Source organism: Perca flavescens, chromosome 1, assembly GCF_004354835.1.
Source record: "Perca flavescens isolate YP-PL-M2 chromosome 1, PFLA_1.0, whole genome shotgun sequence".
Taxonomy (NCBI): domain Eukaryota; kingdom Metazoa; phylum Chordata; class Actinopteri; order Perciformes; family Percidae; genus Perca; species Perca flavescens.
In genome coordinates, this window is record NC_041331.1 from 38,479,082 (window position 1) to 38,507,021 (window position 27,940).

The following is a 27,940-nucleotide window of genomic DNA, read 5'->3' on the forward strand; positions in this document are numbered from 1 at the left end:
GGCATAATGTTAACAGGAAAATAAACTGCGCACGGATAAAGTTGAGTTCACGTTGAGACTTCACGTACAAAACTGGTTAGGATGAGCTTTAGTTCCCGCTGCGTCGCTCCGATTCAACACGAGACGTCCGACTTCCAAAAGCTCAAAGCAGCGAGCGGTTGCTTTTCTGTCTGACAGTCGATCGGCATCGGGTAGAGCAGGTTCTCAACCTGGGGTTCGGGGGTCGGGGGGTCTCAAGATAATCTTGTGTACATGCTGCACACACACACACTCATCTGTATGATAACTTCTGTTTTTAAATCATTCACAAATATACAACCAAAAGCTGCAAAACATTTGCTAAAAAGAAAGCTAAGGTTACTTTTTAGAAATGTTATTTATTTATTTTTTACAAATGAAAGATGAAATGAGGCTCTGGTCCAGTGACGTCAGCGCGCTTGCAGATGGGACGGGCGTTTAGAGTTGGTTGCAAAATGAAATATTTCGTCAATCGGGGAAAGAAATTAAAATGTAAAACAACGTTTGCATCTCTTGAGTTACAATTAAAGTTAAACTGAAGTTGATCTACGGTTTGTGTACATGTAGGAGTGTAAATGCACATTAAACAAAAAAAAAAAAAAAAAAAAAAAAAAAAGTAGAAAACTAAAACTTAAATCATGGCAAAAGGTTTTTAGAAGTGGGCCCAAAGGCCTGCAGAGTAAACGAGTCCGAGGGGAAATCATGTGCAGGTTTAATAATCAAGTCTGACCTACAGTAAAAAAAAATAAAGGAGCTTTGTATGCAGAGATCAGTTACACAAGTTACAGAAAAAAAAAAAACTGCTCATGTTTGTGCCCAGGCAGGTCCAGTTAAATAATGCAGAAGATGAAGCCTCTGTGTGTTATGCGACAGATTGCGTTCATTCAAGGCAACCGAGAACAGGCGACGCCACAGATCATGGTGAGAATATCCACGAGGATCCAAGACTTGGTGCAGAGAGCCGTACCTGGCGAGCTGGACGTGATCCTGTACACGAGTGACGAGGAACGGGACTTCATGGTTTAGAAGAAAAGCAACAGGAACGTCTCAAAGAATTCAACCCCAAAAGTTTTGAGTTTTCCGGGTGCGATTCAGGCAGCCACAGTCACTTCGAAAAAAAAAAATAATAATCCAACGTCCTGTTGCTCTACATGCTCCAGTCTCCGTTTAATATCACAAAAAAAAAAAAAAAAAAAAAAAGCATCAGGACTCAGCGAGTGGAAAGCAAACTGAAAAGATGCCGAAGATATCCCGTCCAACCCCAAACAACATCCTCGGCAAAAGCAGATTTATGTGGAGGGAGGGGGGGAGAAATACGATCATCGTGGCAAAAATCGCTCCAATCAGACGATCAGTTTGAAGATGCCCAAATGGAGGGAATTTAAGCTTTTCGTGAGAGTCGTGGGGACCACTTTGCATTTTGATGCAAATATTCAGCAGCAGCCAATAAACAGAGGAGTTCCAATTGTGGGCACTGGCGTTGGCACTGTGCATCTGAGAGACGAAGAGGAGGAGGAGGAAGAAGAAGAGGAGGAGGAGGAAGGTGCGAGGAGTCAGTCTTTTGTTAGAGCGCTCTGGTCCTCTACCGGTCCTTCAGTTCCCTCGTCACTCGCTTGGTGATCCGCCCACACAGCAGACCCACCAGGAAGAGGACGCACACGCTCAGCGCGATCATGAGCAGGATGTAGTCCTTGGAAGGCGAGGTCATCACCTGCACGGCCAGGTCTGAGAAGCCCTCTGCTGGCGCCACCTGGGAGGACGGACGCAAAGACGAAAAGTCAGCCAAGATGGTCAACGCCGGCCGGTTAGCGTACGGACATTAGCACTCAGCTCAAAGACCAAACCGAGGACCTGCAAGGATTTCTCTTTAGGTGGCAAGGAAAGGTTTTAACACACCACTTCCTCTAAAACCACAACTCATTTCAAAAGAGAACAAATGATATGCGATGTGCGAGTTGTTGTAGTGAATAAGTTGGTAAGCATATTTGTTAAACTTTCTAAGCCAGGTTAGCTTTTCCCCGTTTCCAGTTATTATGCTAAGCTAAGAATACCGAATAAGTACAATTTCCAAAAAGTCAAATATATTCCTTTAAAAAGGTATGTCACTTTGAAGTTTTTTAACAATATGATTTCCCCCAGCCTGCCTATGGTCCCCCAGTGGCTAGAAATGGTGATAGGTGTAAACCAAGTCCACCTTGCCCCCCCCCTCTCCTCCTCAATAGCTACAGATGCAGAAATGGCACATCTTAAGGAAAACTCATTGTGGGACTGGCTCTAGTGGCTGTAATTCTGCACCAAGGCTGAATTTTGGGAAAGAGACTTCAGATACAGTATTAGGGGACCACTAAGGTCTATATAAAAGAGACTTCAGATACAGTATTAGGGGACCACTAAGGTCTATATAAAAGAGACTTCAGATACAGTATTAGGGGACCACTAAGGTCTATATAAAAGAGACTTTAGATACAGTATTAGGGGACCACTAAGGTCTATATAAAAGACTTTAGATACAGTATTAGGGGACCACAATTAAAGAATGAAATGAAAGTAAAAACATAAAGATGAGGTGAGGTGAAGCAACCCCACCACACCCCCCCGCCCCCACTCCTGGTGTTGCACCTTGGCAGCATAGCTCCACATGTCGATGCGGTCTTGAAGTCTTTTCTTACACTCTGGCTGCAGACGAACTCTCTTGTCCTGTAACGCCTCAATCAGACACGACATCTCTGGACGGAGAGAGAGAGCAACCAGTTTTCATACAAACACACAATCAACCCCCCCCAAACCAACAACATGTTCTGTACAAATCCCAAACTATTGGGTGAAAGCACCCACGTCGTCCTCTGCCGGGCGTGATGGCAGCACAGTGGTGTTTGAGGTCCAGAGCGCAGGCTGTGTGGAGGACCGGGTCCACAAAGATGTCCGCCTTGCTCTCCTTCAGCATGTTCAGGACTTCCTGCAACACAGAAAAAAGGAGGAAGAGGAGTTTCTGCACCAACGTCTAATCCATTCACACCATATTTTGAATCATCTAAATGAGATTTAGCAAAAAAGTAGTTTAAAAGAAAGTTAAAAGCAGAAGAAAAAACAAACACATTTAAAGACATTTTAAACCTTTTCCAACAAAAGTCCACGCATGCTTTACAAACTTGTTTGTTTTCTGAAGCAAAACACCAGTTTCTTGGTTAATTAATGCTTTTTTCCTACAGTCCACAGATGCCTGAACACACCAACAGGAGGACATTTAAAAAAATAAAATAAAAAAAATAGTCCCTGTAGAAACAGTCACTGCATTACCACATTCACAATAATACCAATGTAACTTAATTTGAATCAGTGATGTTAACTAACTCAAGTATTTGGATACAAGATGACCTGAAACTGACTGTTTTGGAAAGTTTATGCATCAACACAAAGTCTTTTGAGACTTTTTGAGAAATTTACAAAACAATAGTTCAGCTCCAATCATTTCCACCCATCCACACACTTTGAGGATTTGTTAATAAATATCAAGACACACAAAAAGATAGTCAAGACTATTTTGGGCCAAATAATTCTAAATTAGTGCACCGGGCAAAACAATAATAGTAAATAATACTTACCCTTTTACAAGCTTCCAGTTTGATTTTCAGCAAATTGACTTTCAGACACTCTTCCACCTGACCGGTCTGCTCCTGAGCTGCTGCCTCCTCTGCACACAACCTGGAGATCTGAGGGGGGGGGGAGGAGATGGAGAGAGGAGAGGAGGAAAGGAACAGGAGACGAGAGGAAACCGGAGAGAGGGGAGGAAATAGGAGATAAGAGGAGAAAGGAGATACGAGAAAAGGAGAGGAAACAGGACAGGAGAGCAGAGAAAAGGAAATGAGAGAAGAGGAAACCGAGTAGAGGAAAAAGGAAAGGAGGAGAGGAGGGGACAAAGGAAAGGAAATAGGACAAAGGAGAGGGAAAGGTAAGGAGAGGATGATGTAGAGAAAAAAAAAAAAGAAACAGGACAAAAACAATGAGGGAAGTAATTGAGGAAAAGAAGTTGGTTCAATGCAAAGAAAGGGATCCAAAATGGACCGTGTGTGTGTGTGTGTGTGTGTGTGTGTGTGTGTGTGTGTGTGTGTGTGTGTGTGTACGTGTGTGTGTGTGTGTGTGTACCTCATCTGTGCAGTGCATCTGTAGCTGTGGGTCGAGTCTGTAGTCGAGCGCAGACTCCTGGAGAATCACTCGGATCTGGTCTTCACAGTCTGAAGACAGTTTCTGAACCAAAGCCCAGCCACAAAACACACTAATTAAGACAAGAACCATCCGTGATCCAAAAATCACTTTTTTTTCCCTGTCGTCATTTTACCAGTGCTATTAAAAGATGTACACGTTTAAAACGGGTCATGAAAAAGAAACGGTATACCTTATAGTAGAAACCATGTACAGTACCTGTCATTGCCAACGCAACTTTTTAGGATTCAACTTCAACCTACCCGTACCTTCACGCAGTATTTCTTGCTGGTTTGATTTTAGCCTTATCTTTTTATTTGAAGTTTGATTGCTTGTCTAAATGTTTCTGTAATAGTTCGATATGACCGGACTCTCCACCAGGAGGTTTTAGGAAGCCGATCGGGATGTGGTTGTGTTCTGACCTGGTCAGCGTATTTGAGTTTGAGGCAGGCGATGACCTGGCCCTCCAGCTCGCTGTCGTCGCTCGCCTTGTTCAGGATGGGCTGGCAGAACTTTGGGATGTCGGCTCGACAAGCTTTTCTTAACAGCGGGTTCAACCTGTAGTCTGGAGGAGGGAGAAGAAGAAGAGGAGGAGGAGGAGGAGGAGGAGGAGGCGGCGTCAGATCAGGCTCGCTACATCTCCCCGGTAATATTCCTAAACCTTTGACTGACCCGTGTTCTGCGTGATCTGTCTCTTGGTGATCATCTGTTTACACTTGGGATCCATCAGCTCGCTGTTCTTGTTCTGTTTCAGACACTGGAGGACGTTTCTGGCATCCGCTTCGGTACAGAACCGCTGCAGGAGACAAGTTTCCGTCAACAACCGATACACCTGAAGGCTCGTTACGTCATTTTATTACAGCTTACAGAGATCTGGGAATAGGGATGGGCAACGTTTTGATTTTAAAAATGTGGTTTGAATTGGGTTACATGCTTATTTAACAGATGAGAGGAAAACACGTTTGAGTCAAGGGCGATTTACAGTTTCACCGGGCTTTTTCAGCGTAAAATGAAGTCACGCTTTAGAGCGCCGCTGACTGCCGCCTGGAAGTACGTTGGTTGCTACGGAAACTAGAACTTTTGTATTCAATTTGGAACAGATGATCGGGTTCGCAACCAAATTTTCCAAAACGATTCCAATGAAACAAGATTCCACTGGAATCGTTTATTTTTATATATATATATAACACTGGAACACGGTTTGTGTGTGTGTGTGTGTGTGTGTGTGTGTGTGTGTGTGTGTGTGTGTGTGTGTGTGTGTGTGTATGTATGTATGTATGTATGTATGTATATATATATATATAATACAAACTTACACAAACCGTGTTCCAGTGTTCAGCCAATAAGGATGGGGGGGGTTTAGTGCGCTGAAGCACAGAAGGGAGGGAACAAGATGAGCGAGTAGTCTTCGTTTTGTTTGAAAATACTTTCAACGTCAACAAGAAGTAACGTCACCAACATCAACATCGCTTAGAGCACCTTTAAGTAACAAAACAATCGGGTCAGTAGGAATTGGACATCCCATCACATCAGATATTATTGATGTTTTATTCCAGATCTCATGCACCGGTTCACACTCCCAGACCATGTGCAGGAAAGTTCCAGTTTGTTCAGGTTGACAGAACGTGCAATAGGGAGTAAGAATGGCTTTAGGGACTCATCTCTTCTGAGGCATCCAATATGTCCTATGACATATGTTGAAGTGGCTCTGCTGGTGATTTGTAATGGAATTGTAATTTTGGAAACGATTCCATGTTGGAACCAGCTCTCGATGCCCAAAACGCGGTGGCGTTGCTACAGCAACCGTTGAGCCAGATTATCTACACCTTCACATGCTGCCCAAACAATCTAACTGTAAAACTAAAGTGTAGCCGATAGTCCCTCGCTGCAACGGAAAACGGCGTGCGCGCGGTCAACGTCCGTGGCGCTCGTCACCTTGATCATCTGCTTGCAGACTCTCATCAGCTGGTAGTCGAGCTCGGGGTCGGTCATCTCCACCTCCTGCAGCCTGAAGATCCGCTGGTGGCAGCGAGGACTCAGCTGCTTCTTCTGCTCCTTCAGACACTCGATCATCTGAGGAGCAGCAGAGGGAGAGAGAGACAGAGAGGAAGAGTAAAACACCAGAAACACTTACAAAATGGTATCTTTCAGCCGTTTCTTCTGCGTCTGACGCTCCTCACCTGAGCGTTACCGAAGGCCACGTTGGGACACAGGCGACTGATGTCGGACTTGCAGGGATCGTACAACTCCGGCTCCAGCCGGATGTCCTCCGACTGAGAGGGGAGGAGAGAGGAGAACTACACTGGGAGTGGGATCTGACAAATGTGTTTGGCTGCAAAGTTTTACAGTTCAGTTGAGTTTATTTTGCTCGCATAAATACACATGGATGCACTTTGGTCTCATGCTTGTAACTTTGGGTTTTTAAGTCTTTCAACCCTTGTGTTGTTGTGGTCTTCCCGTCACCCATGCAACGTTTTGTTTTTCTGGGTCAAAATTTTGTTCTTTTTTCGACACTCACTTTCCAAACTTTTTTCCATGTCTATTTTTTTTCCTGCGTTTTTGAAGCTTTTTCAGACATTTGTCACTTTATTTCAATTTTTAGCTGGAAAATTTACCAGTAATGCCAGGGCATCACGCACCAAGGTGTGTGTGTGTGTCAGGAAACTACAGACTTGAATGTTCAAAAAAAAGTCAAAAACTGGTAATTACAGTAACTGAATGAGTCATTAGGGGCTGGGTAATACATTTTGTGCGTGCGTGTGTGTTCCTGTGTGTGTGTACCATCTCCAGCTCCTCCACACGTAGCTGTTTACGACATTTGAGTGAAACCCGCTGCTCCCTGGCCTCCTGCAGCGTGTCGTTCTTCACCGTGGAGCTGAGACAGAGGACGACGTCCACCCTGCGGCGCGACGGACAAGGAAAGTGTCCATTAGGTTTATTTAAAAGTTGATCAACTGGACGCAGAAAATAATTTGAACTTCCTGGCTCACAGAGGACAAAACAAAAAAAAGGGAAATTTTTCCATTTTATGGACGTTTTCATGGAAATCAAACTCACTTTTTCTTGATGTTTGGACACAAGCGGAGAACGTCCTCCTTACAGGCCATCTTGAACTTATAGGAGAACCGGAAATCCTTCATTTGAACCTGAAAGTTGGGATTTCACAATACAAAAACACACCTCGCATGTTTTTAGGATATCAACCGGACTGAAAACCTTGTTGGCAGAAGCAACAAAAAGGGTCATGAGACAGTATGATCATTTGGGGTCTCCTCAATTAACTCAATATGAAAACTTTTCAATTTACGTTTCATTTGAGTAATGGAAGTGGAACCAGAAAAAAAGTTAAGTAACAGAGCAGACAAGTAAAGAGAAGCAGACGTTGACATGGTAACTGACCAGCTGGAAGTGTGTAACGCCGACTGTACACTTGTCGTTCATCTCCTTCTGGTGTTTGTTCTGAACCAAACACTCCATCAGATCACCTGTATCGATCTGGTTATCTGCTACATCCTGCACACACAGTTATTTACATATAACATAAGGAAACAAACCATAAACACACTCAAAATCTGAAGCATTCAGCAATGTATTTTATAGCAATCTGGCGGCCATTATGAGATCTTAGAAGTTGACCCAGCATAATGTCTGCATTAGAAGGGAGCAAATTTAGTTTTTTTTGATTTTTGTCCCAATGTTTCCTTGAGAAATACAATTAAGAATCAAAGGGGTTAAAAAAAATGACTGCAGTGTTAAGTCAAAACCTTCACCTGACCACTTCAACATGGTGAGCTTAATGATTTTGCATATTGTACTTATTCTTTATTCCCTCAACATTTGCACTTTTCATCCTCTTAATTTTAAACACTGTACAGCGCTTCTCATTTTCAAAAACAGATCATTTCACATATATTTAATACCTTTTTCATATGTCTTATTGTAACTTCCTATTTTATATTTATGACTCTTGACTTTTGCAGTACAATACATTTTTATTTTACTTTCTCTTACTAAGTTTACTGTCCCGGCTGCGCACCAAAACGGCAAATCTCTTTTTGTATGTGAAGACCTGCCGAGCGACAAATCTATTTTTGCCAATTTTCACATAATTCGGATTCATTGCAAATTGCACGGCTACAGTGTATGCTTTCATTAGATTACCAGGTGTTTTGTTCCCCCCCTCCCAGTACACGCATAGGAAAGTGCAGTACTCACATGGCAGTAGGCCTGAGCGACAGGCTCACAGGCTTTGATGAGCAGAGCGTCAATCTGGATGTCCTGCAGACAAAGAAACACTCGTGTATCAACACATGAGCTGCTCAGGTGAACAATAATTCTGATTTCCACTTAATATGTATGACCTCTGACTCCAGCTCGGTCAGGTTGCCCACGACCTCCCTGCAAGCCGACACCAGGTCCTCCAAATGATCCTGAAGACACTCCAGCTCCTACACACACACACACACACTTTAAATGGCTACAACATGCAAAACCTTCCTGTAAGGGGCTTTAAATGGTTTGCTTACTTTAAGGTTCCTGAGGAATTGTCATTGTAAACAAACACAATTGGGTGTAAAAAGAGACCTTGTGATGAACCATAAGAGTGTTATTGTAAGCAAACTATACAAAGATGGCCGCCCCGTCACCACTTCCTCCCACTGTACAAAAGTTAAGCCAAAATGTCCCGGGTACGGGCGCTGCCATCTTGTAATTTTGGAGCCAGAGTCTGCGCAGTAGGAATCTGGCGGTGGAAGTGCGGGATCCAGGTCCCGCCCAACCAACCAATCGCAAATCAATCACAGCTGTCAATCATGACGTTCCACCCAGTTTTTATAGCATCAAATAACTAATACAACCCAAACTCATCAGAAGAATGGACAACTAAAATGACAAACCATCTTTGGAAAAAAAATGTATTTGACGTGCACTTGTGTTTGGCCGTGTGTATATTCCTGAAAATAAGGAGTTTAGGGAAATGTTAATGTGCCCGGTCCTGCTTTGTATTTGGTTTGTGGAAGTTTACACTGCATCCAGCCCTGTGATGAACCAACAGAGGGCGCTCAGACATCCATCACTGGGTTAAAGTGAAGCTGTAGTGACAGAAATCAGCAGTTGTGTGTGAATGTGTGTGTCCGTCCGTCTCACCTGTCCAGTGTCGGTCTTCTCGCTGCACCACTTGCCGAGGTCGGTCATGCAGCGTCTCTGCAGATCAGGGTCCAACTTCACATCCAGCGCCCTCTGGCGGAGAATCCTCTGAACCTCCATCTTACAGTCCCGAGATAACTGCACACACACACACACACACACACACACACAAAATGTATTACCCAGCCCCTAACGACGCATTCAGTTACTGTAATTACCAGTTTCTGACTTTTAACATCCAAGTTTGTAGTTTCCCGTCATATTGTAGTTATGACAGGACAACTCTTTATGAACACTCTGATTTATCTGAAGTAAGCAAATACGTACAGCTGAAACGAGTAGTCAATTGACAGAAAATTTAATCGGCAACTGTTTTGATAATAATTTTTCAAGCATACTTTATTTCTTCCTGGCATAAAGCAAAAATTGACTTAACCCTTGTGTTGACTTCGGGTCAAATTGACCAGTTTTCAATTTTTGTTTTATATCAGAAAATATGGGACGTAGAAATAAGCACTGAAAATGTAAATAAGAAAAATTTTACAAATTTAAAAATGTTAGAAAAAGCAAAAACGGAAACAAAAAAGGCGTAAACATTTTTTTTTTTTTTCAAGGTTGACGGGAAGACAACACAAGGGTTAATTTAACAACTTACACCCAGTGACAGTTTTGACAAACCAAGTCTTAAATAGCTCTTTGAAGAAGTGTGAACCAACTAAAAAGTTCCAACTCTGAAGGTCTGAAACCCACCATATAAAAACACACCATATAATCAAATCAAGCTGTCCGGGGTCTTCTCACTGATGTGTAATTACCTAAAGCAGGGCCAAGAGGTCCTTCCTACTGAGACACTGATTACAGGGATACCAGGGCCAGACCGGTTCATTACATTCACGCTTTTGTTTAAAATGCACCCATTTGAAACAAACAGCTAAAATGATGCTCAGCATAAGTACTCGTACACACCTGAGGAAGGCCAAATTGTGGGCTGAAACGTTGTGTGCCTTATTTGCACTATTAAAAAGTATTTTTCCGGAGCATTAAGCTGTTGTGCGGACTACCTTCTTTGAACAGTAGAAGTACTTGGACCTTGTCTGCTTCTTTTCAAAATGATAAGAGGCTGTTCAGGGGTGGAGTACAAAAAGGCGGGCCGATTCCATGATTATTTTGAACGGTTTATTTTTCTTCCCACCGCTTTTTAAACATATTTGAATAATTTCAGAGGTGTCAAGTAACGAAGTACAAATACTTCGTTACCTTACTTAAGTAGAAATTTTGGGTATCTATACTTTACTGGAGTAATTATTTTACAGCATACTTTTTACTTCTACTCCTTACATTTTCACGCAATTATCTGTACTTTCTACTCCCTACATTTTAAAAATAGCCTTGTTACTCATATTTCAGTTCGGCTTGTTTTCATTCCAGCTCGTCCGTCATCGTTCAAAAAAAACACACACACAAAAACCCCTATCCAAATCGCTCCATCCGGAGAGAGTGAATGTGATTGTGGTTGGATGAGAAGTATAAACATAGCTATTCCGACACCCTATTGGTTTGTACGCGATCCATAACACCTGTACAGACCCGGTGCTAATACGACACCGGGGCCTTATCGACCGTTATCTACCGGACCGAATAGCAACGCTGATTTCGGTGCCTTAGGTGCCTGCGCGATGCTCCGAAAACGGACGTTAGAGGGAACTGAACATCGCCGCACGGGACGCTAGTCAACACTACAGTTGGAAGCAGGTTAGCCTAGCGTTAGCTAGAAGATGGAGTAAACATGATAAAATGCTGAGAGCTAAACGGTGTAAAAGTGTGTCAGAGTATAGAGTATAACATGAAAAATTACATTTATGGTCTATTCAATTTCCCGCTAAATTAAATTAGTGATTTAAGTTGCTGTTGTGGCAGACAGAGCGACAAACTGCTTGTGGAGCAGGAAGTCACAAACACACCCCATCACCCCGGCCTGGCAGGGAGTGAGAGACATTGATTAAATCTTTGCCTTCGTCATCATCATCAATTTAGCCCCATTACCAGCATCAATACCGACTGATTTAGGTGAAACACGTACCTGCTCGGTTGAATTTACCTGTTAAATTAAAAAAAAACACCAGTTACACCTGCTGATCCTGCTGTCAGAGAGTGAGAGTTCACGTGATCAAATGAAGCCAATACATTAAAACCTCTCGCTGGCATTAGCACTGCAAAGATTAGCCTAATCGATTAGTTGTCAACTATTAGATTAATCATCAACTACAGTACCAGTCAAAAGGTTTTGGTGATCAATTAATCCGTTTGAGTAATTTTTTATGAAAATAAATTTCTGATTCCAGCTTCTTAAAAAAGGTGTCCTGCCACATGTATTTCATTACTTTGTGGTTCTACCATGGACTAAAAAAATTTTGTGGAAAAAATGCCTTGGTTACCTTGTTTCAAGCCATTCTAGCGTGGTATAGAAAGCCTACAGGAAGACTCAGCTCGATTTGTGCCAGTTCTCAATGATATTCAAAGAGCTAAGCTGCTTGACTCTGATTGGCTAACAGCTAGCCAATGAGAGCCTGGCTATCAGCATCCTTTACCCAGCCCAACTGGGCGAGCTCATAAATGGTAATGAGCTCAGGCAACACCACGTCAGACTGACCAGCTTTTGTAATTGGCCTGATTTCTCTGCTTATTTCTTTTCAGTGGCTAGAGCTGACAGAGGAGGAAGCAGTTCATTTTCACATTCATGACATAACAAACACATATGGACCGAACATATTTCAAAAAATACAAGTAAAAACGGTTGTGTGGCAGGGCACCTTTAAATGTGAATATTTTCTAGTTTCTTCACTCCTCTATGACATTTAGTCGAATATCTTTGAGTTGTGGACAAAACAAGACATTTGAGGACGGGGCTTTGGGAAACATTGATCTCTATTTTCTGACATTTTATAGACCAAAAAGTAATAGACAGATTAATCGACCATGAAGTTGCAGCCCTAGCTGGCATCACATTTAAAAGGCCAGAGAGTTTTCCAGCATTAGAAAAAAAAAAAAAAAAAATTATAAAAATAAAGAGTGCGTTTCTAGTCGTACCCGGCGTCCCTGCTCCTCGGAGCGGTAGGCGTGGCGGTACAGGCAGGAGAAGACGGCGCCCGGCGGCATCAGCTCGCTGGTCTCGTTCCAGCCGTGTGTGTGGCAGAGGCGAGCAGCGTCACCCTGACACTTCTTATACAGGGTGGGGTCCAGTCTGAAAGACAAACAGAGGGACTTTATCCGCGTTATCCCACGACTTTTGTTCTCCGTGTTAAAGAAAAAGCGTTAGACTAGTAGTAGACTAGGGTTGAGTACCAAAACCCGGTTCCACTATGGAACCAGTTCCATAAAATCTCACACTCTGTAGTCTACTGTTAGCTAGCTACCGTAAATGTAGGCTACTTTTAAAATGCCACATTATCCCTCTGGGCTCACCAAAACAGACATAAAAGCATATTAACCATACACTGCACATGATCGCAAGTAAACATTACATCTTCATTACATCTACATGTCATTTTTCAGTTTTTCAAAAATCGCTTTAGGAATCTGAATCGTTTTAAAAAGTACCGGTTTGGCATCGGAATCGTAAAAATCCAAACGATACCCAACCCTATAGTAGGCTGGACTAGTCCTAGTTTGGGGATTCAGATTTAGATTTCTGAAGGAGAAAAAAAATTCAGAGATTAAACTCTGAGGAAACAATATTTGAAGAGTTAATGTCCAAAAAATATAAAACATCATTCTTGAAAATTAATAAAGTGACACCATAGACATCTGAGATATCTGTTGAACCCTCCATTTTTCCTTTCTCTCTCTCTTTTGACATTTTAAGACATCACATTTTAATCTCATGACTCAAATGTTGATGAAGACTCCAGAAAAAGCAAGTAAGTGGAACTTGAGTTAAGATCATTTTGTCAAACTATTTCCAAATTCAAGAATTAACTTTTTCTTTTAAAACTGTTTTGTTGTATCTGTGGGATATTAATAGTCATATCAATAATGTTAAAAGGTGAAGAGCAGAAGAGGTTTGTGGATGCAGACTCACTTCCAGTCTCTGGATATGAAATACTGCAGCTCCAACAGCCGGTGCTCACAGTCCTCCACCATCTTCTCTGTGTACAGGTGCTCCATCAGGCACGACAGGATCCTAGATAGAGAATACACAATGATGATACAAATGATCAGTTTTGACATAAGGTAGTAATATGCGCACAGTGGGTGTGTGCATAAGCAGCTCACATTGGGTCTCCAGTGCGGATGTGTTTGCAGGCGGTCTGGATGACAGACTCGCAGGCCTCGTTGAGCGCTCGGTCGATCCTGTAGTCGGCTACGGGGTCGGTAGCCTGGATCAGAGTCTGCAGCTGCAGCGGAAACAAAGAGTAGGAAAACATCTAATGTCAGCAGCTGGATTTTATCTAGAGGTCTAGATTTTATTTATTGATAAACAACCTATCAAACCCCCAGTGATACACAATACTGCCTGATATGTGAGAATTTTAAAACATTTTAGTTTATATGATATAGTTTGTACAACAAGATTTTTTATTGTCATTTTCAAAACTTTTCTTGCAGAATATCCCATAAAACACCGGTATAACTACTTTGCTACAAAGCAGCAGGTCCAGTTTGGAAATCTCTGGAATTGTTTTTACACAAATGTGAAATAAGTCAAACAGAAAAAAGCGCTTTAAGTTTTAAACTAAGTTTTTGGAGGACTTCGCACAGCGGTTATAAAAACAGACGTTAGTGTATTAAATCTATCAGTTGAGCCTGACAACTGGAAGCTGGAACACTGAATGATTTATGCCGATGTATGGGAATTATTTCCCATACATCGGCAGTAAGCTTGGTCAGAGCACACACAAAAAGCAAAGCCCGATAATAACTCCAGTTATTAGTCAGTGACCCCTCCAGCTGCAGTGCTGCCTCTCAGCTGTTTGTATATCTCTGTAACGATGAAGCATCACGGTAACTGCGGCGGTCTTACGGCGCTCTGGCAGATGCCGTCGACCGCGGTGCTGCGGTCGCCGCGTCCGATCTTCATCAGGCAGTGCAGCGTGCGGCCTTTGCGGTGCAAGCCGGAGCAGTGAGCCTCGATCTCCGTGCGGCAGTGCAGCACGATCTCCGGACTCAGGGAGAAATCCTCCATCAGCATCCGCCGGTAGTCCAGCATCTCCCCCTGACACTCGCCGCTGACCGGACGACCTGCACAGCACGAGATCAAACCATTACAGACACAGCTGATCCCTGATCACACAAGGGGAGGAAAGTCATTTCAAACCATATTTGGCATGCATTTACATTGTATTAGTCTAGATCCACGACGATCCAATGCCGGGATTGTGCCGCCCAGAAATTCTGCCGGATGTCTTTCATTTCGGCTGAATGTCCGTTACCTTCCGCTTTCTTTGTGATGTAATTCTAACCTCCGGTGGATTTGTGAGGACTATGGTTAACTGCTCCTCAGATCTCTGCAGGGTAAATCCAGACAGCTAGCTAGACTATCTGTCCAATCTGAGTTTTCTGTTGCACGACTAAAACTACTTTTGAACGTACACGTTCCACCAAAACAAGTTCCTTCCGAGGCTGTTTTGCAGATGCCAAATGTCAATAAACCAGAGCATGTTTTTTCTCCCGTCCCGGAATGCTGTGTGGACTAGCCAGACCCTCCACCGCAGCGCTGTGGAGGAAGGTCTGGCAATGCGAGACTAACATTGTATTAACATAATAAACAACCACTTGCGGGCACCATTTAAATATTATCCCTACTACTACTACTACACTGTTCTGTCTATCAGAGGAGGTCATTTATGGAACAGCATCCCAATGAACATTAGATAATGTCCAACTTACTGCACATTTAAAAAGCACTTTAAACTATCTCTTAAAAGTTCCCAGTTATGTCATCATTTTGACTAATTTTACTGATGTAATGTAATCTGTCTGAATGCGTGCTAATGTGTTTCTTGATATCATATATTGTCACTTTTGTTTTGCATTATTTTGTATGTTTTCCTGCCTCGGGACTACAGGTGAAAATTAGCATTTATGCTATAACCTGGCTCATTTACAGTCTGTATAGAAATGTTAGATTGTTCATTAATGTGCACTGTCCCAAATAAATAAAATAAATTCTCTTTTTTCCCCCCACAAGTGGATATTGCTATTGTCCGAGTCTTTCTACACATCCAGCAGATATAGAACATTAGTATTCAAGTGGAGTCACGTTTGTGTCCACCAGATGAATGCTAGGTCCAGTAACTACTGAACTTTGAGCTCCGTTTTGGTCTCCACCAACTCCAGAAAAAGAAATATCTGGCTCTTCAGCCGCTTAATTCTTTGCTGCTAGTTTTTTGCCCAAGGTTGTTCGCTAAAAAAAAAAAAAAAAAAAAAAAAAAAGCAGCTGCCGGCTGCTGCTGTAGATGAAGTTTGCCAGGAAACAGACCTCCCATCCTCCCCCACTCACCGCGGTGCACTGCAGCCTCCAGACACAGTAGCAGGTAGGACAGCCGGGCCTCACGCGCTCGCGGCAGGCTGGCGTCCAGGTTACAGCGGTGCTTCCTCAGTTCCACCTTACAGGCTTTAACCAGAGTATAACTGACTTTGTAGTCCTGAGAGATCAGCTTCTGGCGGGTGGTCAGAGCGTCACGGCACTGTCGAGGGAGAGGCGAGTATTAGTGAGCGAAACAAGTTCACTATAAAGATCCCAAAAACACAAGTGTGCTGGCCGTACCTTCTCTGACATCGCCTCCTCAAACTTGTGATTGAACAGACACTTGTAGACTCTCCCTTCCCCTGCCGGAGTCTGTGAGGAGGAAGAAAAGAGATGACATCATATCATAACAGCTAATTAACTAGCGAACAAACCTGAATACATGTTTTTATGGAATTTGGTGGAAGGTTTTCCGATTGGGAATTTTGGTTAAGGATTTCTTAACACTGAAACAAAGGAGATTTTTTTTGATATTTGAACTACCTGAACGCAACTTAAAAAGGGAAATCTGTCTGTTACGGTGTATTTTGAATGCATTTTGCATTCAAATTTTGAATTGCAGATTTCAAACATTTTCCCATAATTGGAATTAGATTGATTGCCAAGTACATTAGCACATTCAGGGAATTTGCATTACAGTTTTGGTGAGAAAAAATAAAAAGCAAGTATGGTAAAATTTATTTATTTATTTATATATATATATATATATATATATATATATATATATATATATATATATATATATATATATATATATATATATATATATATATATATATATATATATATATATATATATATATAGTTAAAGAATAGAAACATGTGAATACTATAAAAATATGTACAATATCAGTTTTTAAATAGGAGACCTGTAAGGATTATTATTAGAATAACAAATGCAAACAATTGCAGACTCTGAGCACTTCTTAGTTTAATTTTAACAGCCAGAAGTTAGCGTTAATACTTGGTTCGACTAAATTGTAATAAACTTTATAAAGAATAAATAAAGAAAGTGTTTTTGGAAAGGTTTCTGATTAGTCAACTTTTGTAAGAATTTTACAGTATACAGAAAGAGCTATACAGTATATTCTTCAGAATAACAAATTCAAACGACTGCAGACTGAGCACTTTCTAATTTGTCTTTTTAACAGCCAGAAGTTAGTGTGAATACTTTGTTTGAGTTAATTGTAATAAAGTCTCCATTCCCCCGTTGTATTTGTGTTTTGATTGATTCTAATTTGTGTAACCCTTGTGTTGTCTTCCCGTTAACCTTGAAACCTTCAACGTTTTTGACACCTTTTTTCCACAGTTTGTAAAGATTTTCTTCTACACATTTTCAGCGCTTATTTCTACGTTCCATATTTTCTGATATAAAACAAAAATTTTAAAATGGGTCAATGCAACCCAAAGTCAACACAAGGGTTAAACATTTTGGATGGAAACCAATCTGCAGATGATTCTTAATATCATTTCAACATGATCTGAATGTAGAAACCGTTGTTCTCAGACAGGTTGCTGTAAAGCATATCACTCCACCCAAGTACTATATTCTTCCGCCTGAGAATATAGTTCCCGGTTTGTTTACGTACGTTCCGACAGAATCTCTCGCGGTCAGCTCTGCAGGAGAAGTAAAGATGTCGGTCGAGGTGAAAGTCGTCCGACGACAGCTCCGCTACCCGCAGGATGGCCCTCTTGCACTCCTCTTTGATTGGATAACTGTGATCCTGCTGCTCCGCCTCCCGAACCAGCGCCTTCTCCAGACAGGAGATGACCTCGCCCTGAGAGTGGACATCCTGACGAGGAACGGCGGGAAATCAGGATGATTAAGTAAGTTAGATAGAAAACTTAAAAATGGCTCAATCACAACTCCAGTGTTTCCCACACAGACAAAAACAATCAATACCGGCCGCCACATATTGCATTTCATTATTAATTTATTTTTTTAAACCCCTTTTAAAACATGTAGCGTATTCGTTCAGCTGCATTTCCTTTCCCTGCTCTCCGTCTGTAATGGATTACAAAAAGCTAACTGGGGATAATAAAGTACATCATACATAAAAAGGAGAAGTAATACATTGGAGGACAAAAATTGGAATACTGTCAGCTTTGTTCTGGAGGATATTGAGGATAACGTCACCGTAAACTCGTCTTTTCTATATTTAGTTTTTTTTGTTAAGGATTAAACAAACAAGACATAAGGTGTTAATTTGAGAGCTTTCGAGGTCCTGTTAGGCAGATTTCTTTTATCCTTTGGACAGAGCTATTTCCTCTCTGCTTTTAATCCTACACTGAGCTAACCGTCTTCGGTCTTGATGAAGACAGTGCGATGCGGTTGAAAGCTACCAGAATTAGGGCCGCAGGATATGGAGGAAAATGTCAAATTGCGATTATTTTGACTTATGTTGCGATACGATTCACAATATTGGAGCGAATGATAAGTTTTTTGGATCATCATTCTCATAGAAACAAATAAAAATTTACTATAGTCATTTAGTGTGATTTGAGTATCCGTACTAAACAAAGAGGTTTTCCTTTAGTGTGTAGGATAGGATTTGTAGGGGCTGCAGAGATGTCCTGTCTCTGCAGCCCCACAATACTTCATTCAGAATGGATAGACACATATTTTGCCTTTAACAAGTATTGCGCCTCCCCCCTGCGATTTGGATAAAATTGCGATTAATTGTGCAGCCCTAACCAGAATAACTGGCAGCTGGAGCTTTTCAAGTTAAAGAATGATCTTTCATGCTCAGACCCTAAAATGTGGACCCAAACACCACTTCTTTGTTGTTGTTCCTTCTCCGTAGAGAGTAGCTTTGCTCACCTTTTGTCCCACGTTGATGCTGCCGCAGCGCAGGCTGTTGATGTCTTCTTTACATTTGTCCATGAAGCCGCAGATCAGTCTGTAGTCGCTGAAGATGATGCTGGTCATCTTGGTGATGTACTGGTTGCACTGGTACTCGCTGACGTTGGCACGGTGATCCACCAGACAGGACACCAGGTAGCCCCTCCCTCGCTCCTCCTCGTTACACTCCTTTATCTGAAGGCATCGAACAGACCGTATTTAACTTCTACTTGAATTAAACTAGAAATACAAAGTTAAAGCGGTTTGTCTCGGTGAAGATCTTGAACATTCATCTTTAGTAAGGAGATAAAGTTTAAGAGATAAAGCTTAAAAGGAGGTAGATTTGCTTTGATGTTCAACTCGACAGGAAATTGAACCCCGAGCCTTGTCCGTGGTGCACATTGACCCAGTGGTGTAGTCTAATGTATTGTAGTGGGTATACTGTACCACTTTTTTTCCTGGCTCAGAATGGGCCTTTTTGGAGGGGGGGGGAGGCATATAAAAATGTGGGCTCTGGGTGACCTCCCCAGGGTTATTTTGAGCATCAAAGACTAATATCCTGCATTCTGATACATTTATGCAACAATTTATGGTGGTAATATGTTTATTTATCCAATGAGAAGGGAAATAAAAATGACATTCAAAATATAATGGGATATAAAGCAGTAAGGGGGCTTTCATATCAGGGACCCGAGCCTGGATCACAAAAGTTGACCCCAAAGCAACGAGGACAAAATAAAATAGGCTACTTATATTAGTCTTACATGTGCGGTGAAGCGAGGATACTGGCACACACACACACACACACACACACACACTAGATGAGAAAAGTCTCTCTGCATGTTCTGCAGTGTTAAGTGTAGTTTGCGGTCACATTACTTGACCCCATATTTGTGAATACAAATATCTGAAGTGAAATTTCTGTCACAAAACTATGTTGCTGCGTATCATTGCACATTTTTAAGTGGGTATATGGAAATCCTGGAGATTTCTTAGTGGGTATACTGAGTATCCCGTAGACTACACCACTGCACTGACCTCACTGATGGTGCTCTTGCAGACCTCCATGGCCACCGACTCAAACTTTGGATCTGTGGTCAGATTGAGTTTATAGTTCCACAGAAGCTGAGAGCGAGAGAGAGAAAATATTAAAATTTCATACATATATACATAGACATTCAGTTTATTTATAAATTACAAATAAACCTAGGACCCATCTAGAGACAAAAAGCTGGTCACCACAAGGCTAACCATTAAATCAGCATTGAGGGAATTTGCACAACAAATTGAGAGTAAGGAGTCTGAAAGACAAAATTATGAAAAGATGATTTTATTTACCAAGCAAGAGGGGTCTAATGATTATAAGCGGTTGAGTTGCATTATGGAAATGATAGATTCCGGCATTTATGGAGCTTGACCGACACTAGGGACTGCGGTTCAGCACATCTCGGCCCATGGCTGCTGCTTCCATTAGGATTGTACAACCGAGAGGTTAAGAGGTTATAACCGAGAGGTTAAGAGGTTATAACCGCCGCGCCACACCCCGCCACACACACACGAGAAAACGAGCCGCCTATCACCTGATTGTTGATAGCAATGTGCTTTGAGTGGCCAAAGCATTACATTTTTAGATTGTTTCCAGTTTCTAAAATGTGAGGATTTTTCTGCGTTGAGTACTTGACTCAAGGATCTGAATACTTCTTCCACCACTGTCGTTTGGTTAGTGCAAAAAACCTCACCTCCGCCACTTGCTGCATGCCGGTTTATACAGACATGTATACGTCGCCATGGCAATAGTACACATTTTTTTGCTACCTTGATTTGAATGGGAATGGCCTTTCTATCCATTTTATTCCTGTGGTACCCCAACAGTGACCCTGCAGATCAGCTCACAGCATCCCTTAACCTCATCAACTTAGATTTCTTAAATGGAGTAATAAAAAAAGAAGTTCCAAGATGTCTTGTGTCTTTAGATTCTCTTCTGTCTTTTTAGATTCATGAGTTCATTGATTTCCTGTCAGCCAGGCTCCAGCTGCAGCAGCTGAAAGATAACAGCTACTGACGGCCAGAAAATAACACCAAAACGCGAGCGTGCGCGTTTATTGCAGCCAGTGCTTTCCAGTGCCGTAATGAAGACAGTCTAAGTGGTCCATTAACCTTTTCATAAACCTGTCTGCCATTTACTGCAGTGAACTCTGAACACGTTAGTTGTATCATCCAGCAGACACTGAGAAGAGCTTCATGGACCTCAACAAAAAAGAAAGAAACCTCAGACTGAAAGTTTAAGGTCCGTTATGGTCTTACCGTCAGTGGTGGAAAAAGTATTTAGGGTTAGGGTCCATTTATGTCAGTAAAAGTACCAATATCACACTGTAAGAATACTCCGTTACAAGTACAAGTCCTGCATTGAAAATTATGACTTAAGTAAAAGCATTGGCATTACAAATTACAACTTAAAAGTACCAAAAGTAAAAGTACTCATTACGCAGAAAAATCCTCACATTTTAGAAACTGGAAACGATCCAAACAGTTTAACGGTCTAATCATTCCAGCTGGACTTGTAGGCCATTATATTGTTGGGTAGTTCAATTTATAATAAAACATGGTATTTTATAAACTATGTGTTTTGTATGTAAAATCCTAATTTTTAAACTAAAGCTGTCAGATGAATATAGTGGAGTAAAAAGTACAATATTTCTCTCTGGAATGTAACGGAATAGAAGTAGAAAGTGGCATGAAAAGCAAAGACATGCAACATTTAAAGTAAAGTACAAGTAGCTCAAATGTGTACTTAAGTACAGTACTGGGGTAAATGTACATTTGTACACATAGGTTACATTCCACCACTGCGTACTATACGTAAAATGAGGATTGTTAAAGCTCTTTTACTTTTTAGACGGCGAACAGAGATTATTGAGAAGAGACGGAGAAAAAGTACTCAGGTCTTTTACTTAAGTAAAAGTAGCAATACCACAGTGTAGAAATACTCTGTTACAAGTAAAAGTCCTACACTCAAAATTCTTGCTTAAGAAAAAAAGTATTGGCATTAAAAATGACAACTTAAAAGAACCAAAAGTCATTATGCAGAAAGGCACATTTCAGAATGTGTGTGTGTTTTGTAGGAAATACTTACATGGTTACAGTCAGGAGCAATCTCCGATTCCTGCAGAAAAACAAAGGACAGAAGTCAAAGGCTGTTTCCTTCAGGTGAAATGAAATATTTATGAACGAAAAAAAATAAAAAAAAATAAGGAAATGGAAACGCTTGAGATGCGTTATATCTTATATCTGACAGTTAAACCCAGCGTATTAAAAAGGATTAGTTCACTTTTTGTTCTGCAAGTCGGTTGAGAAGATTAAAGCCACTCTCATGTCTGTGCGTTAAACAACCAAAGATAACCTGACTGACTCTGTCCAAAGTGAAAAGAAACACACCTACACACAGCTAAAGCTCAGCAGTTAAGATATTACTTTATTATATATACATATTGAAAATGAGAAGTATACAAACATGATCATTCCCTCCAATATCGTGAATCCTATCGCAATCCGAGTCAAAATAATGGCAATTGAATATTTTCAGTCTTAGTATACAGTACACGTACATACTGCATAAAACAGTTCTGAAGAATCAAGTGCTTTGTGTGCCTATGACACATCCTCCCACAAAATAAAAAATGTCACTTCCAATATTTAAAGCCAAAGTTAATATGAACAAAGCAGCAGCTCTTCAAGAGACTCTCCCACAACATCCTTGACTATCGCACGAAACACAGCAGGAGAAGCTTTTGTTACAGCTTCATGTTATTTTGCAGTCAAAAAGACATGAAAGCGCTTCATGTTAAAGCTGCCTTGGCTCACGGGAACAGAGACAAAAGCTCCTTCTTTAAACCCTCATTTCCACTCAATGTTTCAAAGACAGAACGAGGAAACGGACCCTCAGTGGCCTCCAAGATTAGAAGTACCAATTAGTTAAACCAGGAGTTATTAATTAATGAAGGAGCCGTTCCATTCACATCAAAGGCTTCTGAAACAAGCCCAGATTAATCAACTGGACTGATCAACCCGAAGTGGTAACAGAGGCTAATTGTGTCTGGGTGAAGGGAGGGGAGTAATGTGACCAAACTCCCTTTATATCACAGAAAACCTTATGAGCCACTGAGACGTTCAGTGTGAAACCAACCTCTGTACGTTAAAGCCAACAGAAGCTTTATTGTAAGACTTACACAATCACTTGAACAGATTTACTTTGTGCTCTGCAGCACCAGACTGTACCAGGTTTCTTTCATCTGTTAATAAAAGTGACTGAAGTGATTAACACAGAGAATGATCTACTATTATCTATGTTTAGCGTCTTTTAGATCATCTTTTCGGTTTTTACGGCACATTTACGGTTCGGTTCAGCCTCAGCCCTGTGATAAACCCACCATACACTTCCTGCTCAGCACCACACCGCAGACAGACACAGTGAGAGACGAGCTGGGGAACAAATAGTGGAACATTTAACAGCTAATAGGACAGATATTTAGTTGGAGAACGGAGAACAAAAAAAAAAGAAAAAAGAAAATCTACTTCCTTACACCCTGTCAGTCCACGGTTGATCTGTGCCAGACGGACTCAATGACCACGGTTGGAAATGTCTGTGATGGCCACAGGCCTGTTTGTGCCGCGGTGAAGTGTCTTCCAGTCCAGCAGTTCGTTTATCACTGCTGTGCCGTTTCTCAGACGTCTCTCAACTGTCAGATTTTCAGGGCTTAATCCACCACAAATAACTACTCAAACTGAACTGTAACCAAACTGTGCTGTTAGGCGGTGTGTGTGTGTGTGTGTATTGGGGGTGGCATTCTCTGGAGAAGAGGCAGATTTATAAGAGCCATTTACCTCTTCAGGAGGCCACAGCTGTTAGAGTTGAAGCAACGTAATTATCACTGTAAAGAGGACATTACTCAGGAAGGAGGGGGTGTGGTGTGTGTGTGTGTGTGTGTGTGTGTGTGTGTGTGTGTGTGAGAGAGACGTCAGCATAGTGGAGCTGTGGAGGGGTGACGTCAACAGGGACACGAGTTTTTCACAGACATCTACATCCATTTGATACGTTTACTTTAACACTGCAGCCTGTAAATAAAAAGAATAAGTTAAAGTTGCTCAAATTCTGATCCAAACATTAAAGTCAACCAACATTCAAAAGCCGATCTGAGAATCCTTCCTTGTATTTTAGACAGGTTGTACTTTTGGATACTATGACTAAATTAATCAAATAAAATACATAATATAAATCATAAAATGATGTCTGAATTGAACCACTCCCATTTGAGAAACCTGATTTAATTTTACTTGACTTTAATGTTTGAATGTTTATTATTAATAAATAAAATATTTCAGTGCTATGAATTCTGTGACATTTAAATTTCAACATTAAGAAGTGGTTACATTTCAAAATGAGGTAGTTCTCTAGGACTCAAATTATTATGGCAATTATTTGCCTGTAGTAGGGCAGTGCAATTAATCGAAATGTAATCGTGATTATGATTTTGGTTCCCAATGATCACAAAAACAAAATAATTGAGAAAAATAATTTAGCTCATTAAGTTTTGCAAGTTAACGCTTATTTTCTCGTGTTCTGAATGAAAAAATTAACTTTAAATAGGAAGAGTATGAAGCCAAATTTCATAGTTATGGTTTTATCTGTTGATTTATTTAACTTCTTCCACTGCTTTTTTAAGTTCAATAATTGCAACATCTTTCCAGAAGTCAACGAGTAATCGTCTTAAATTATCGTGATTTCAATATTGACCGAAATAATTGTGATTATATATTTCTTTCCCCCATAATCGAGCAGCCCTAGCCTGTAGACATAGATGTTTGGTAGCATTGACTAAAGATTCAGTTAGCTTCACAGAATAGTTGGTTTTGTTTCCTTTTTGACGTAGGTGTGTGTAGGTAGGTGTGTGTGGGTAGGTGTGTGTGTGTGTGTGGGGGGGTATGTGTGTGTAGGTGTGTGTTTGTGTGTGTTAGTGAGAGAGAGAGAGAGAGAGAGAGAGAGAGAGAGAGAGAGAGAGAGAGAGAGAGAGAGAGAGAGAGAGAGAGAGAGAGAGAGAGAGAGAGAGAGAGAGAGAGAGAGAGAGAGAGAGAGAGAGAGAGAGAGAGAGAGAGAGAACTGGACAGATTAAATTGGGTCACCAGACTTGCCAACATCACATCTGAGTCCAAAACTCTGAAGGGAGTAGAGAAAACAGATGTTCAACAGAATATCACTATATGATTATTTGTTGACTCTAGGGGTGCAGCTAAAAATTCTTTTCATTATCAATTAATCTGGAAAAATATTTTCTCAATTAATAGATCAACTTTCGGTCTTTAAAATGTCAGAAAATAGTGAAAAACAATCAGGACAAGTTCCTAAAGCTCATCAAGCTGCTGGTTTTATACAACAACTGGAACCAGCATTTTTGCTTAAGAAATGACAAACAATTCAACAATTATCAAATTATCTCACACAACAAAAGAATGTGGCAAGAAAACATCCCCCACACCATTACACCACCACCACCCTGCCCAATGGTAACAAGGCAAGACGGATCATGTTCTCATTCTGTTTACGCCAAATTCTGACTTTACCATCTGAATGTCTCAACAGAAATCGAGAGTCATCAGACCAGGCAACATTTTTACGTTCAACTGTCCAATTTTGGTGAGCTCGTGCAAATTGTAGCCTCATTTTCCTATTTTCAGTGGAGAGGTATCATTTTCGCCCCCCAGGACTGAAGCATCCTGGATGTTTTTCCTTTTTCAGACCATTCTTTGTAAACCCTAGAAATGGTTGTGCGTGAAAACCCCAGTAACTGAGCAGATTGTGAAATACTCAGACCAGCCCGTCTGTCACCAACAACCATGCCACGCTCAAAGTTGATTAGATCACCTTTCGTTCCCATTCTGACATTCAGTTTGGAGTTCAGGAGATTGTCTTGACCAGGACCACACCCCTAAATGGATTGAAGAAACTGCCATGTGATTGGTTGGTTGATTAGATAATTGCATTAACAAGAAATTTAACACGTGTTCCTAATAATCCTTTAGGTAAGTGTATAACGGCATCGGGGGTGGGGGGGTCCACAAACCCAAATGGGGGAGGACTGAAATTAATGACCCCAGCTTTAACCTCAGGAAGAGCAACACAGGAGGAATCCCTCTTTAAGGACTTGTGTGTGTTCAGAATCAACCAACATAGCTAAAACACAATATGGAAAATCAGGGTGGAAATATTTTGGATTATCAGAGAGTGAAAAGCCAAGATATCCGTGATAATCAGCACTGTGAAGGGTTCCCTTCCTGCGACACAAAAACTCAAAACAAGTGGACTCCCAAACAATTTATGCAACAACAAAAAAAAACAATCCTCACATTCACTTCCCCAAAAAAAAAAAAAAAAAAAAAAAAAAGTAGCACAGGATAATCGGTGCTTGTAGACGGCAAATCTAGAAACGGATTGTAATGAAAAATATATATTTGTATTTTTCATCACAAAGAGAGAAAAGAGAAGCAGGCAGAGTCTGTGTGGTTTAACTTCACCCTTTAGGTCAGCTGACTGCACACACATGCAATCACTTTACACCTCACTCAGGTTGATAATTACCTCATTGAGGTCACAGTCGGCAGCTGTAGCCTACTGTGGAGTGTGCACATCAACACTTTCCCTTAAGACAAATAGCTTGCAGTTGCACAGGTGGGGAGTACATTTAACAAACATACAAACACCCAAATGAGGATTCAAAACCAGCAACTTCCAACGATTTTCATTAGGCTATGGATTATAAAATGTCAGAAAATAGTGACAAATGTGACAATCACAAGATCCCAGAGGCCAAGGTGCAGTCTTCAAACCGCTTGTTTTGTTCGACCAACAGTCCAAAATCAAGACATTCAATTCATGTTGATATATAAAAAAAACAGAAAAAGCAGCCAAATCGTCACATTTAAAAAAGGAGCTGCAACCATACTTAAGACGATTCCCACATTGTCGAATAATTTTCGGTCCAGTGACTAATCAATTAATTGTTTCTCTACCTGGTTTTTATCCTGACCGTGTGTAAACGACTTTGAAACGGCCTTAAGTCCTTTATTTTGTACACCTAATGTAATTAAACGGTTAACTGCTGCTTAAATAAACAAAATATTTTGGTGGCATGGGGGCTACTACTATTCACAGTAGTAGTATGTGAATATAGGCTACCTCTAATTTATGGGCTACACAAAAATGTTGATTTGACTCCAATAACGCATCATTTATTGTAGCGTTTTCTTCAAGTTAAAGCCAAGTCTGTTAAAGTGTACGCACAGTTAACTCCACCATAATCTTGCGCAATTAGTTTGGGGTAAAAATATTTTTAGTTTCTGGAGGTATAACATCAGAAGGAAAACATGGCTTTCTATTGTCCAAAATGAACCTGGTTGCTTGCTTGCATGTGCGCGCGGCTACTCGGACACTGACGCAGGTGTAGATGTTTATCAGCCGGTGTGGATCCAAACCACCGGGACGACACACCCAGCAGATGCCCATCACCTAACGGGGACGGGTGTACACCCTTGCTAGCTCTACCGGGAGTCGCTCACCTCTCTGCGGTCCTGCAGGCACTCCAGCACGGCTAGGTTGTTGGACCAGGTGTGTTTGGGGCAGAGGCGGGACAGGTCCTCTTGGCAGGCCGCCTCCTCCGACAGCTTCCAACTGGTCGCCCTTCGAGGCTGAGAGGCCCCAGCAGCGGCAGCAGCGGCGGCAGGTGCATCCTTGGCCGGGGGATTAACCGCTCTGAGGACGGGCGGGTTTGGCGGGTTGGGCAACTCGGCCGGGCCGCTGACAGGCTTCAAGCCGAGGACGGAGCCGAAACCGCAGAGACACACGCATGATAACAGCAGCGGCAGCAGCTGAGGGTATCTGTACGCCGCCATCTTCACACCACTGTCAAGCTAGTCGTTATGAGACTGCGTAAGTTCCGGTCAGCTTGTTCACAATAAAAGCATTTTGACCAGCCTAAATGCACAATTTCCGGTAATTTTATCAAAAATAAAAGCTTTTCGGAATGTATTTTTTAATTAAACAAATCAGCCATAGTTTGCTGCTTGTGTAGCTATAGCATTTGTATGACCATAACAATAAAATAAGACATTTTAAAAATGACTTACATGACTTGGGAGAAGTAGGCTACTCATATCTTGTA

The 27,940-nt window shown here is 41.4% G+C and overlaps 1 protein-coding gene across 2 annotated transcripts; it reads right to left on the minus strand.

The window, feature by feature from the left end:
* Nucleotides 1-1,208: 1,208 nt before the first annotated feature.
* On the minus strand, nt 1,209-27,695 carry LOC114558390 (Golgi apparatus protein 1). 2 transcript variants are annotated; one of them, XM_028582366.1, is made up of 27 exons: nt 27,339-27,695; nt 21,865-21,894; nt 19,770-19,856; nt 18,711-18,926; nt 17,479-17,682; nt 16,130-16,201; nt 15,863-16,049; nt 14,384-14,601; nt 13,636-13,757; nt 13,442-13,543; nt 12,451-12,604; nt 11,444-11,461; nt 9,364-9,501; nt 8,580-8,666; nt 8,434-8,496; nt 7,618-7,731; nt 7,276-7,364; nt 7,000-7,117; nt 6,399-6,491; nt 6,154-6,291; nt 4,891-5,014; nt 4,641-4,783; nt 4,162-4,263; nt 3,621-3,728; nt 2,854-2,974; nt 2,638-2,744; nt 1,209-1,768 (listed from the first exon to the last, which is right to left on the minus strand). In XM_028582366.1, the coding sequence occupies exons 1-27, from the start codon at nt 27,669-27,671 to the stop codon at nt 1,601-1,603; spliced, it is 3,456 nt and encodes a 1,151-aa protein (XP_028438167.1). In that variant the 5' UTR covers nt 27,672-27,695; the 3' UTR covers nt 1,209-1,600. The 2 variants fall into 2 exon arrangements, with proteins under 2 accessions (XP_028438167.1, XP_028438175.1); XM_028582374.1 differs by lacking the exon at nt 11,444-11,461.
* Between the last annotated feature and the right edge of the window lie 245 nt (nt 27,696-27,940).

What these genes read in the sequence shown, in the direction of transcription:
- LOC114558390 (XM_028582366.1), bottom strand. Translation starts at nt 27,671, where the DNA reads ATGGCGGCGTACAGATACCCTCAGCTGCTGCCGCTGCTGTTATCATGC. An exon ending in AGGAGGCGATGTCAGAGAAG is followed by an intron (nt 16,050 to 16,129) that starts GTACGGCCAGCA and finishes CTCCCTCGACAG; the next exon opens with TGCCGTGACGCTCTGACCAC. An exon ending in AGAAGACCGACACTGGACAG is followed by an intron (nt 8,667 to 9,363) that starts GTGAGACGGACG and finishes GTGTGTGTGTAG; the next exon opens with GAGCTGGAGTGTCTTCAGGA.